At 45.3% G+C, this 14,317-nt stretch overlaps 1 protein-coding gene across 1 annotated transcript in view; it reads right to left on the reverse strand.

Moving 5' to 3' along the window:
• Nucleotides 1-14,317, reverse strand: part of CACNA2D4 (calcium voltage-gated channel auxiliary subunit alpha2delta 4) — a 119,868-nt gene that overhangs the window by 89,603 nt on the left and 15,948 nt on the right. The window contains exons 6-11 of the mRNA XM_088521660.1: nt 13,421-13,552; nt 12,328-12,388; nt 11,536-11,686; nt 9,927-10,001; nt 8,934-9,023; nt 565-678 (exon numbers count right to left, since the gene is read on the reverse strand). Of these exons, the coding sequence (XP_088377786.1) occupies nt 565-678; nt 8,934-9,023; nt 9,927-10,001; nt 11,536-11,686; nt 12,328-12,388; nt 13,421-13,552 (623 nt within the window). The remainder of the gene's footprint in view (nt 1-564; nt 679-8,933; nt 9,024-9,926; nt 10,002-11,535; nt 11,687-12,327; nt 12,389-13,420; nt 13,553-14,317) is intronic.

Consider the following 14,317-nt stretch of genomic DNA (forward strand, 5'->3'; position numbering starts at 1 on the left):
GTATTGCCTTTAGCTGAGATGAGGTAAAAAAATAAATCTTGAGGGTTTAATATGAGCTGTAGTCTATTCTACTTTCACCATCTGCTCTGCTACCACAACTCTGTCGCTCCAGACTCTAGGGTAAATAAGGCTGGAAGGTACCTAGAGAGGTCATCTGGGTCATTTCTGTGTCCACTGATGGGACCAATCATAGCTGAATCATTCCCAAACAGGATCAGTTATGGGTAGGATTAAAATTCTTTGCAGATGTGTTTATTTTTACAAAATATTCAGTTCAGACTTTATCACTGTGTCAGGAGAAAGTTTTGATCGCCCGTAGCTTTGGAAAAAGACGTGTATAAAGACAGCCTGCCCTCCCCCACAGATATCCATTTGTGATCCTATCACGTTTAAAATCGCCCCAGCAGACTCCTGTCTGGCTGCTCCGTGCTGTGTTTGCAGCACAGTGCATGCAGATATGGGAGCTGTGAATGCTCAGCTCTGCCTGGCTCAGGGTCTTCTATTCCTGCTATGGCAGGGTAGCACCTTTTCTCATCCTTTCTATTTATCACTTCCCAGACAAACCTTCCGATCTGGCCAGTTGTATTTTTCAAACACAGCTTCATAATCCTCCACTGCTCCATCTGTGATCAGCATGATGGCTTGGTTACACAAGCCTCCTTGACCAGCTTCTCTGAACTAAAAAGAGACAGGAACAGCATTAGTTGTTTCAGCAACTGATTCTATGTTATTACAGCATGTTTATTCACGACAGGCCGGATCCTGACTCCTCATGCAAATCTTACGCTATCTGCAGGAAGAGTTCTGCTTAAAAAAGGACTGTGTTTGTAAGCTGCATATATATTTTTTGTTTATACAGCCCTTCCTACCACAGGTAGTCACAGATCCTTTATAGAAGAAAAATAACAAGAGAAAAACAAGTGCTGTGGAGAAAGGGTGAGATTCCCTGCTGCCTCACAGCTTGCACAGTTGCATTCACTCATGCAAAGTGGTTATAGACTGACCATAAACACTGCCATTCTGATTTGACAGCAATTTTTATCACTTCATATGGCAGGAGAGGAGAAGGAATCAGAGTCATTATTTCAGGCTAAATCCATCAATCTGTCAAATAAAGAGTAGGGAAAGGCAGGAACACATAGAAAAAAAAGAGGGGGGACACTGCCATCAGAGCTGAAATAGGCTATGGATGTGCCAAATAGAAAAGCCATACACTGTGATGACAGAGGACTGTTATCTGTGAATGAGCAATATTTAAGGTAGGGTAGAATTATTCTAGGACTCTGGTACAAACATAAATATTCTGTTTCCAAATCACACACACAGGTGTTGGAAAAGTTTACTCTTACAGGCAAGCCATAACCCAACTGCTTAGGCAGGAAGACCAGCCTTTGAAAGCTGCTTATCTAATGCTCCAGAGGGCAAGCCGTTTGCCTCATGTCCTCAGGTGCAGCAGCTCTAGAGAACTAAGTGCTTTATGGACCACTATCATAGCTGTCACCATAGCTGTGCTTACATCAGGGAGCAAAAGTGAGCAGCTACTTGGCTGTGCCTCCTAGCTCAATGTCAGCACGTACTTCTTTTCCTGCCGAGCATCTCTCTGCTCTCATGCTTAGAGCAACAAAAAGGCTGATCAACAAAGGAGGTTCACAGAAACTGAGGCAGATTAAAAATATGGAAGGAGGAAGATATGACAGCTCCGCTCAGGAGATTAATGAGAGGCAATGGCATGAGATAGTGGGTGTGTAGGAGATTAATTCGAGGATGACTAAGGCTCTATCAGACACTGCAGCGACTTTAAACGGTGGATGGGCAGCTGTATCTTAGAAATTAGGAAAGTTAGTAGGACAAGTACAACAAAGCAAGCACTGCATGGGAAAACAGAGTGCAGAGCGTGGACTGGGACTTGTTAAGTGTTTTAAGTTTCAATTCACAAGTCACTTCCAGTGTGGTAATGGCATGTTAGGACAGAAAACAAATGCCTTCAATGATATGGATCCCCCTGCAGATCAACATCATGACCACTGATGCCAGGAAGCCAGGTCCGTACTGTGTTACTTCTGCAGCCAGATTTCCCCAGTCATTTTACCACTCCTACCATCACCAGTTACTAGGTTCAGTGCCAAAAATCACCGCCATTTATGTCAGCAGTCCTGCCTCTTACAACATTAGTCTTGATACCACTGAAATACACGTTACTCTACTGCAATGAGACTGGACTCAACAGCTTCTGAACAACTGCCACTAGGACCATGTATGACTCCTTCTCTCCTGATTTCTTAATAATCTCATTATTTGCCTTTCTGATCAGAACCAGGGGTGATGATCTGATATGAAAGAGAAGGGTGGCTTAACAGGGTCCCTGTTTCACTCCCAACTCATTGTTCTCAGGCAAGTCTTCCATGAGGGTTAATGAACCCAAGTGAGGCAGTTAGACTGGCTCCTCTTCCTTCACACCACCAAAGCGGCACATCCAGAGGAGACACCAGCTGCACCTCTGCTGCTCTGGTCATGCCAACACAACAGTGGCATCGCCCACATCTTCCTCCATGTGCTCCACAAGGTCTGACTTTTCCAGTGAATTTTGAAAGCAAAAAAGGTGCATATGAAGGGAAAAGGGGTCTGGAAAAGAGGACTGCTTAGACCATCCATGGCAGAACATAGGGCCGCACTGGTATGGAAGATGCTGTCCAAATCAGGTTCAGGTTGAGGGTATGTGAACCTTATTATGAAAGCAGTTTATTCTAGTCCGTTGAAATCTACAATATGGTTTATTTAGGTGATTATTAAGTTAAACACTTAACTGAAATCAACCACCATTTCATGAAACTATTTAAGACATCTCTCCATGTAGACTACTTCAGATTTCATAACATTGAGATACAGAGAAATTAAATACCATACCATTTCTAATTATAGAAATAGACTGTATTTTAAACAGGGAAAATGAGATCATTAGTATCATAGAAATAGTAACTAAAAGGCAGATTTAGAAAACAAATGACTAAGAGGTAGTCCCTGATTCTTAGGTCCTTTCCTACCTGGCTACAGCAATGGCCTGAAAGCGTCTGAAGGCCTTTTACAGGCCTTTGCTCTGACTGAAAGGTGACACGATGAGCAAGATGGACTCAGAACGGACACGTCTGAGGAGCTGTGCGCTAGGGCTGCAACAAGTGCAGGAGGCCCTGAGCTACCTATTCTCCTCTACAGCTTTGGTCACGTTGCCAGGAGTAACAGGCCTGATCTACTTGATTCAAGGTCAGATTCTCTTGTACTCGTTGCCTTTTGCTTTGCAGTTACAGCCCGGCGCAGAGTCACTGGGGCATCAGCACAGCTCAGTGGCGCATGTGTGCACTGATAAACGAGACACACATCTGGCCAGATGAACGAGCAGCCCCTCTCCATCTCCTCCTGACCTCCTCACGCTGCAGCTGGATACAGCCCTGCAGCTGGGATGCCGCACTCTCCACCCCTGGCCTCTGGAATTAGTGGAAATTCAAACTTAGTGGATTGTTCCCTAAGGAGAAAATTAAGAGTAGAGAAAGAAACAGGAAACCAATGATAAAGAAATGAGAGATGGAATTAAGTAAAATATCTGGTAAATAGGAAACCCCGAGATTTTTGCATGCTGAAAAATATGCTGCAAAATCCAGGTCCATAAAGATGCAAACAAGATCAAGGAGGAGACTTATAAACGCTCAGATAAGAAGCAAGAAAGGGAGTAAAGGGAGTACATGGCAGATGATAAACAACAGAAGGCTGAGGCTTTATGGCCTCTGTGCTTCACCATCCAAAAGCCAATATTGTCACGGCTGGGTACATGCTGAAGTGCTAAGAAACAAAGGAAGGAATTACAGGCAGAATCATAAAGTGGTATGGTTAAAGGCAGAAACAATAGAATGTATTCAAGCAAACTGCTCATCAGGAAGGGGCAGAACTGCCAAAGGTGGTACTGGACTGCAGAATCACAGGCTGGGGGCTGAAGGCACCTCTGAGGATCACCTAGTCCAAACTCTGATCACTACATGGTCTGAGATCTGAGTGAGACGGTTTGAGATAGCAAAGAACAAGAGGGAATCAACAGAAAATATTTGAAAAGAAGGGAAAAAAACTAGATGAATGAACTGACCTTAAACATCCAGCACATTCCTAGAAAAATTAGTAATACTGCTTTGTGTGAGTGCAGAAGGGGAATGTTTCCCCACGCAGGCTGGACATAAGACAGCACAAATTCCTTTGACTTCTTGCATCAGCAGATGGGTTTATTCTTTAGGCATCGTCAGTTCTGCTGAAGATGCACAGAATTTTATACCTCACTGAAAACCAATTTAGTACCAATTTCACCATTTTCTCACCTACACTCATTTTTGAGTGACCTATTCATAACAGACCTCATAAACTATGTCACTTCTGCGTTCAGCCATGAACCAAGGCAGCATTACAACAGGTTGCTGTTAAGAGGAAAGATCATTCTAAGGTGGCCTCCTAGAACAGAACCTGGGATCTTTTTCCCTCCGTAGTCAAAAAAAAATAGCAATTTTTAGAAAACATATTTACTCTGAAGTAGATCCTGAGAAGGGAGAACCAGTAACAGTGAGATTTTTCAATACATTGTTTTAAGAGATTCGTATATAATAAATGTGTGAACGTATATACGGCTCTCAGGATTAGGGCAGGGTGTGAGCGTGTTTACATATAAATATACATATACATATATGTAAATACACACATAAATACTAGATGGTATATCTACATAAATATATAAATTGACTTACAACTGGTTTACACTGGAAAACAGAATAACAAGCTCACAGGAGACTGAGACTGTCTGGGAAGGAGCACCGCAAAGGCAGATCAGCTGGATATGAATTAACAATGTGACAGTGTCTAAAGAAAGGTAACTGATGTCTGAGGTTGTGTTAAGAGGCCTATTGTGTGTAAAACAAGAAAGGTAATTATTCTGCCCTGCTTAGCACTTGATAGCCCTCAGCAGCAGCACTTGCCAACTGTCAAGCGTCGTGTTTCAGAGAGGCAGGAAAGTGGAAGCAGCTGAGAGCAGAGCCCTGGCCAGAACAAAGGGTTATAAATCCTGCAGGAAAAGGAGGAGAGAACAAGACCTGCCCAGCTTGTTGAAACAAAGAGAAGTTTGCAGTGAGGTAGAATAAAACATGAAAACAAGAAAGGAACTCAAATGTAGCACCTGATGCTTGAGAATTTTGAAGTACTTTATAAATGTGTGTTTAACACCCTGGTCTCCCTGTGATGCAAATTTGACTGAAACTGCTCGGTATGTGGCTAAATTTAAATAGAGAGTTTAAGTGGCTTACCCAGCATGGCAGGGGAAGTGCTGACTAACTACTCTCCTGAAGCTTTACTGTGAGCTGTATCACAGATTAAAATATGCCCTGTCCGCCCCAGAACATAATGGCCAAACAAAAATGTGAGAGGTTGCGCTCTTCTTCAAGCCCTCTCTGCTGCTCATACCTCACAGAGTAGGTTGCTGTCAGGCTATTAATTCTGTGAGCAATTGGACCAGGAACAAATTAGCAAGGAAATTTTGCAGTCGCTTTCATTGTAAGTATTACTGCTGGCTGTCTACTGTAATCAGCAATGTCTGTTTCGCTGGTGAGATGTGCTGATTTTCATCCTTCTTCTCTTGCGTGCTGTGTAGCAGTCTGTGAGGAGCAGGCACAATTGCAAGCGGAGAGTGGGAATTTTACTGGAGGGGAAGGGAGGTGCTGTTTCCCAAATTCCCCCTCCTGCTCTCCAGCTCAGCCGTGCACATTATTTGTGAGACTGCAGCTGCCCCATCCGCTGATTTGTTTCAGGACTCTCTGATGCAAACCCTTTCCCTCCCCTACTATTGATATTGATCTGGCCAGCTCTAAGAGACCATTTCAGAGAGTGCTTAAAGCATGGGTGCACCCGGACCTGCTGTTTTGCCTGAGCCAGGAGCCCTCCAGCTGATGGTATGGGGCACTCTCCAGCTGAGCCTTTTCCAGGAACATGACAGTTTTGGGAAGGCTGCTGCAGAGTAACAGGGGTGTTTTCACAGTGGCGTGCCTGTGTATATCCATCCAGCCCCCCAGACTGACACATGGGTGCTGGGATGTGGTATCAGTCTCTTCTAAAAGTCATCGATGAGACTGAAATCCTGGGATACTACTGTGAAGTGACTGAAGAGGTAAGGTAGCCCTTCCTGTGTATGCAGCCCTTCCATGGCTGGCTGCAAAAATGTCTCCCAGTTGATGGCTCCAGACACCTTGTGTTTAGGCCCCAGTTTGCTAAAGATGAGAGCTATAGCTTTGGTGGAGGGGCTCCCTTCCATCACGCTGTGAGAAGGCTGCAACCAGTGCTACGGGGAAAGGAAAGCTGAGCAGATGAGTGTTCATAGCTCGGTTCCACACTCCTCCTCTACCTGCAAATTTCTGCAAATTCCTATTTTGTGGATTGGCGTACCACCACAAAGTAGGCAACAGTGGCCTTCTGCTTGCTGAGGAGCTTTTGCAGTGACCCTACCTAATCCTTTAGTCATGTAAGGATAGACACTGAGATTTCTGGTGCTGTTTTCTGTACTGCTCCTGCCAGCAGGGACAGCACGGTGGTTTCCAGGAATCAACGTCATCAACTGGGTGAGTGATTCAGCCCTGGAGAGCACTCTGAGCCAGCAGCTCCCGAGGTGTAAAGAGGAGAAATTTGACACTAGGAGTCACCTAGAGCCAGTCATCTTTCCTTATCTGCAGATGTCCAAGTCAAGGATGCTGAAATGTCCAAGTCAGTTACTCTCTTCTCACAACTGGGGTGATCATGAAAGACAGGAGGGAAGTGGTATCTCACCTTTGGAGTAAACAACATCCGGGAGGTTTCTTATCACTGGCTACTGTAAAATCAAGTAGAAATCTCACTACTTTGTTGACCTTATTAGATTAGGGCAAGATCAACACGGATCAAGACAAGTGATTTTTACTTACATTGTTCATTGCATTTTGGATACTGAATGGAGAGGAAAAATATTTTCTGTCTGACAAAGAGGAACCGCTTCTCTGTTACTGCAGTGGACTTAGGATAATCCACGGGGCTGCAAGCAGCCGGGCTCAAGGTACACAGGGTTTTATAATAATATCCTGCCTCCTGGAAGCTTGCCTGGTCTAGTGGGTCAGATTGTCAGAAGCCTCTGGGTGGGCCACACTGGCTGGAGAGGAGTTGTGAGATCTTATCAATGGAACCAACCCTGTTTGGGTGTCTATGCCTAGCACAGCTAGTTGCTATTTCAGCTGGGGCAAACAGGCCTGCACTCCATTCCTCCTAGAACCCTCAAAGTTTTGCTGTCTGAGAGAGTCTGCCTCTTTACTCCATTGTCGTTGCAGATAACCAGTGCTACATTAAAAATTAAGAAATAGATTCTCTGTTTAAGTATTCTGATTTATGAACTCAAGTCTATGTAGGCTCCAAATATTTTAAAGGTAAAATGATTTTATGACTATGATTTTAGTCATAAAAATGCAAAGTGGTACTTAGATGATTCTAGCAGACATCTAGTGTGTATAATGGATTCCAGCTTTATACCACTGCTGCTTCCTTGTTCTTTTCAGTCACCATCTTCTCCAAAAGATACTGAATCATTACTAGGAGTGTTGCCATCATATTATTGCAGTGACAATGCTTCACTATTCTTCTCAGATCGCCAGTAAATTTGTTTTTGCACTGACAAGACAGCTACTGCCATCATGGGATAAAATTCTGACCGTACTTGCACTAAGATAAATTAGAAACAACTTTACCATAAACAGTGACCTTAAACTCACAGTTTGCAAAACAATTAAGAGAAAAGAATCTTTCCCTCAGTGCCATCAGTGTTGCTAGCATCATGCTGGTTACTTATTTCTGTCACCAAAGGCATGGACATCTACCTGCCTATGCTGCGGTAGATGCCAGTACGGTGGTGGCAGGGTTAAGCTGAGTTCTTGGTCCTCTTTGTATTAACATTCCTTAAGAAACAGAGTTCAGTCATACGTTTACCTCCAGAATCCTAAGGATTTTTCACACAAGCCAGTCATTCACATAAGGCAATGGAGCATTTACTAATCTTATCACAGGACACGATGACACTGATTTTGATTAATTCCCTGGTACCTGTGGTTTCTTCTGTACAAAGAGCCCTGATCCTCAGAAGAGTAACATTCAAATAAATCTGAATCCTGAGAATAATCTTTCATGTCTTCACCATAACCTACTTACCGAGGCTCACTAATAACATTACATAAATAATATGATCAGAATTATTGCCCTGAACTTGCCAGTTAAATTTTATTGCCAGCATCCATAACCAGGGTGTCTCCCAGCCCCACACTCCCAGCACTATTCACTCGGGTGAAGGCAGTGCTCTCCCACCTGGGCATCGTGCCCAGGGCCCCAGCCCTCAGCCACAGAACTGCAGCGCGCTCCTCAGGGCGCCCTGGGCCCGTGCCAGGCTGCGGGCTCGTTAAGGAAACACAAGGCCACAGCCTGACCAGTTTCTGCCCAATTACCCCAATTATTTTGGGTGCATACCAGATCAGATCCCCAGCCCCTAACTCTCACAGGAAACAAGAGTCTGATTGCAGTAGAAAACAGAAAGTTCCCTCGCATTTAAAGCCCATGAGCATCTTGATTCCCGTGCCTGCAGGTGCTGCTCCTGCCAGCATCTCCCTGACAGTCCCTGCCCATGCTGCTGCCCTCCTGAACTGCTCAGGGCCATCACACACAAACCAGGGCCTTCTGCACAACCTGGGCTGTCCCTAAAACCAGCTTGCCCTGCGCAATGCTGGGTTTTGTGTTCAGAACCCTGGAGATGGGCTCACATCACTTCTCCCCACAGTGTTGTGCTGCTTGTTGGAAGTGGAGGGGAAGGTGGGGTGGGCCCAGGGCAGGCGCACCTTGCACGTTTCTCTTACCTCCCTCAGGATTTTGAAGGACTCTGTCAGGGCTTTGTTCACAGCGCCCACTCCTTTAGCCTGCAATTCGTCTACCAGCTGCTTAAAGTGCTGGCAAGAAGAGAGACAGAAAAGTAGTGATGAGTTGCAGTGATGAACCTGCAGGTGGCAGGTAGGGCACTTCTGTGGAGAAAATCTAACCTAGAAATTGGTTAGATTTTCATTTGGCTTGATTTGGTTGTAAATAAAACCCTCAGAGAGAAACCCATAAGATGGACAGCATTCTCCCCCAGAAAAGGCTGCAGGATCCCTTGAGAAACTCTGTTGAGGCATCACCCTCTGGAGCTGAACTAGGAAAGAAACTTGGAGAGAAAGCTAGTTGTTGAACACGTGGAATGGGCCATGTGAGGATGTACTACTTCATCATATTAATTCACAGAGGGAAAGGAGGAAAAAAAAAAAAGAGCTAAAAATATGAGTGAAGCCAGAGGGTGGTGGAGCAGTCAGACACAGACAGACCACCTCAGGGCTGCAGCTGCTGAACACTCCTGGATCAGAGCAGCAAAAGCCCAAGTCACAGAAAGCCCGCTGGGAAGGTACCCTGGCAGTGGGTCAGGCCAGGCTGAGCACGCCTTCACTGGAAAAGGGCTGATTTTCCTCCTTTCTGAGGGCTGAGAACATGGGGTTGCAGAGAACCTTTGCCTTCTGCTTGTGTTTTTTTCCATGGCAGGTTCACCTGTGCTCCAGCAGAAGTGGTGCAGTGTGTACTGGGGCCTCAGGAAACTGGTTGTTGGCAGCTGCCCTGGTATTACAGCAGCTTTGCAAAGGCAAAAGCACAGTGAGGAGTCAGGACACAGCACTGCATTGGAGCCTGTTCCTGAAATGCAAACCCACGTGCTTTTAGGAGATGGTTGTTTCTCATCCCTGGATTTTCATGCCATAGCATCCTAAGCCTGTGTTCTTATTCCACTAACAGAGCGAACCTATTGGTATCAATAGGAGTCTGGTACTCACCTCTCTGTTATCTCTGTCTGCTTGGACCAGGATACCCTTAAAACAGGGCTCAATAAAATGAACATAATCATTGTACTGCAAAGACAAAATGAAAAGGAAGGGGTTAAAATGGGGGAAAGGGGTAGGGGAACACAAAACCGGGATTCTTAAGTGGACTTTCAGAAGCACAATAATGAGTATTATGCTACTTTATCCCTTTTCTCTTTAGAATTGTACATAGAATTCAGGGCAATTATAATATTGATTAATCCTGTTTTTTAATTATGATTTTTTGGCTAAGTTCTCTTTGGGCACATCCACAAGTACAATAACTATTTTTTTTTCCACTCAGACATCCCAGAGCTCTGCATACCCTACTAGCTTGTGCCTCTGACCTTGATTCCAGCACTACTTGCACATGCTTTTGATTTCTGGAGTCTCCAGCCATCAGCTGAACCTTGCAAATGACTTTAGCTTAAGCTCTGATGTCTCTGTCACATGGCTGAATGATGACAATATCAGCTAACTGTGATAATCAGTGATGTGTGCTGCTAGACAGGATGCAAAACATGCCAGGATAAACCTCTTCCACTAAGGTCCAGATGAGTGTATTTTACTGTGGGCTACAAAGCCACAGACGGTTAGCAAGGCTCTGTATATGAATAGGAGTTTAGATCAGACTACATAGTGTCTGAGTCAATAGGTTTTCGTTGTAGCTCTAACAAAAAAAACATATTATATGATCTTTCTGTATTTATTTATTTTTTAAGATCAGAAGACCTTTCCAGGTCCTTCATGACTTCCTTTCCATTCTCTGCCAACACTGTTCTCCTCCATCTACGCACCCATATAAAGACAGAGCTGTCACTACTGGAGTTTCCAACTATCTTATTCAATGAGAAGCTCTCAACAAAAACTAGACTGTATCTTGGTGATCATGCCCATACAAACTTGTGTTGGAAGGCCTGAGGAGAGAGAGATGCTTGAATTTGCTTTGAAAATTATGAGGAAAGCTGCCATTTGCCTTTAACCTGGCACAATCCTCCCACTCCCAGCCTTGATGTGGATCATGTCAAAATTTTGCTGTTGTCAGTGTTGCTGGTCCTCTGCAAGTAACAAGCCCACCCTCATACTGGTCATGGTCATAAAGAGAGAGAGAAGCTCCTACATTACCTGACCTAACACCCTACATGGCTTTGCAAATCAGCCCTGCACTGTGTTCCAGCCTTCACTGGTGCACAAAATGGCATATGGCAGTAATTTCCTGACCTGGAAACATTATGCTGGGGTTTATACCACTTCTGACCCAAAGCACAGTGTCATGTTCTGCTTTGCTATGTCAGCTTACTAACCCGGGTCCCCGTCAGCTCAGGTATCCCTTTACAGCACTTTGCTATCTGTTGCAGTCACATCCTAAGCAAAAAGATGCAGCTGACATCCTAGATAGAGGCAATGAGATGACTGAGCAACCACCCTACGACCACATGAAGCTGACCTCTAGGGGATATTCATTTTAATCTCTCATCCAGCCAATCCTGTGGTTGTAGTTATACCACTGCAATGCCTGTAGTTTGCTAAGGGGACACAAGGGACAAAAGACAACTCTGCACTGGAAATGAGGCACACTTACCGCAATGATGTTGACAAAGTCATTTTCTCCCAGGGTATCTAAAATAGTGATGATGGTGTGTTTGGCAATGGTCATCCGCAGGCCCTTCATGCTCCCGCTGACATCCACAATAATTACAATGTCTTTGGGAGAAGTAGCTGCTTGGATGTACCTTTAGAAGAAGAGCACTGCACTGAAGCAGGGAAAACACAAACCCTAGTATCACATGTACCACAAGTGCAGCTATCTGGCAGCGCTGGGCTGGGGATCTGATGTGGTACCCCATGCAGAAAGGTGCAAGCTTGGGGCAGGGCCCTACTTCGCTGCCCCACTGGCACGACTGTTTCTTTTGCTGCATTGACAAGTGCTGGGCTTACGGACATAATTCCAGATGCTGCCGAGAGTGACAATTGCTCACCTGTCCTTTAGACACGCTGAATAGATTGAATAAGTGCCCCACATTCCCAGAGTCTGAATAGCCCGGACTCTCTGGTTGCAAAACTGTACTGAGGATGGGACAGAGGAAGGAAACATTTGTGGTCATTTCCCTCTGGCACATGTTAATGCCTGTACAGAAAGGTGGCACTGCAGGTGATAAGGCAGACCCCCTAACCTGGCAGTGCCTTAGTTCACGTACCCCTCGGCTTTCCCAGCAGCAGCACGGGGCAGTAGCTACTTCACCAAGATGTCACCAGGCAAGGTCTGTTCCCCTGCTGTTTTACTACCTGGTGTTCAGATTAGGGAAAAGGATGGAAAAGAGGGAGCAAAAAAGGCATTAAGAATGCGTTGACTAAGTTCCTCCAAAAGTCTTACCAGCCACGATTCCTGCAGTCAAAGGAGATGACTCCATTCTCATCTGGTAACCATTTTATTCCTGAAGGGAACAGCAAAAGGAACAATCAAAGCACAGAAAGAGGCATCTTCTCCCTGCTCCCCAGGCACCAGCACTTCTTATTCACTGCTGAGACCCTGCAAGGACATACAAGTCTGGCCAGCAGTAGCAATTGCCGTTCAGCAGAAATGGAAGCAGAGCTGCATGGTCTTTGGCAGTTCTCAGGAAACTGATAATTAAATTTCTGTTCAAAATACATCCAGCATTGGCTGGCACCTGTAAAATCTATTCAGATTTGGGGAGCAGTTACACTTCAAGCTTTTTGCCCTTCTGATGGAGTTCTCAGCAGCATTTTCTCTTTAAGGAGATGCAAAGGATAAGCATAAAAAAGCAGCAGATATGGGGACATGCCCCTGATTCTTTACTGAAGGCTCTGTCACTGTCATCTCTACTTCCCTCCTCTAAGGCACATGACAGGTCACACAACAAGGCCACAAGAGCCATCTGACAGAGGGGAGACAAGGCCAAGTTACAGCTGCAGAGGATCTTGTGGGCTCCTCCAAGCATGGATCCTCCCTCTCGCTCCGTGACCTTACATGCCGCTCACAGCTGGGGAGGGCACAGCAAGTCAGGTCGCTCAGCACATCTGGCACGTATGGTCTTGGAGACAGAGAGAGCCTGTGGAGCTGTAGCTAAAAATCACCGGAGAATGAGACTGGGAGCTGCTGCATGACTTCCAAATCCAGTCTGAGGGGTGTGAAGACCCCATCATGGTGTTTCGTGGACTTTCTTAGAGGGCAATCTGCCTGAAGCACACGGAAGCAGAATCAGCAGCAGGCTCCTCTGGGATATAAATGCAACATCGCTGGGAGGTTAGTCCACATAAAAAATAAGGCAGGTTGTGTCTGCCATGGATGCTCTTCCTTTACCTAAGTGGCAGAGGTGGAACATGCAGTCTTTTTGGTCACTGTGCATGACCAAGCTTCCCAGACTGGGCTCTTGGGCAGCACATTCCCCTTCCTGCAACACTCACGCTTTGAGCTGGAAGAGCAGAACAGATATTCTCTCTTTTACCTGGATAAAGCCTGAAGAACCCAGTGGAGCTGCCAAAGTACTGCCAGGTCAGTGTGGGGTCCCTTTCAAAATTATCCACAAAAATAGGATTCAAGGCTTCTGACATGTAAACTCCATTCAGAATATCAGGGTCTGCATGGAAAAAAAAAAAAAAAAAAAAAAAAAAAACAGGAAATGGAAATGGAAATGGGCGGAGGGGAGGGAAGTGTGCAAAAAAGAGGAGGAAGCCTCCCAACCCAGATAGAAAAGGAAGCTGGGGACAAAGAGCCCTGGAAAAACTCATGCTTGTGCTCTGCAGAAATCCAGGCTCCCTTACTAGGATCACTTGCCTCAAAATGACACCTATGGCCTTGACACACCACTAAGGTTTCCTACAAAGAGTTTTAAAATTTATGGCAGTTCCCAAATCTCTACAGGACACATTGCAGTATGTCTTAATTCCCCAAGACGGAGGAGCCCTGTGATTTGCATGGCATCTTTTTCCCGTTCCCCCTCATGTTTCTTTGATTCTGCTCTTCCCTTGCCTTCCCTTTCTTTCCATTTCTTACACAAAGCCTGAGCTGTTCTCACTTGCCCCTGAACTTGTCAGAATTAATATAAAGCTCCAAGATTGCATGAACTCATAGGAGGCCACGTATAGGTAGTATCTGATGTTGACTCAGTGCCTCAGGAGATCAAATGGAGCAGCAGGAGTGGGATAAGGGAATTATAGGAAAGTGGTTAATCATAGGATTAACCGCATTATTGTTGAACAGGATGGGGCTGCGACCCACCACTTCCCGTTCAGTCACTTTATGAAAGATAGGGACAAAATTGAATTGCAGCTCCCCAGTGATGAAGCCAAAGTAATTCACACAGGAAGGGGAGCCAGAAGAGCAGCAGAGAACGAGCCCTGGT

Source organism: Tinamus guttatus, unplaced genomic scaffold (genome assembly GCF_059628265.1).
Source record: "Tinamus guttatus ecotype Peru unplaced genomic scaffold, ASM5962826v1 Tinamus_guttatus_pri_ptg000125l, whole genome shotgun sequence".
NCBI classification, from domain to species: domain Eukaryota; kingdom Metazoa; phylum Chordata; class Aves; order Tinamiformes; family Tinamidae; genus Tinamus; species Tinamus guttatus.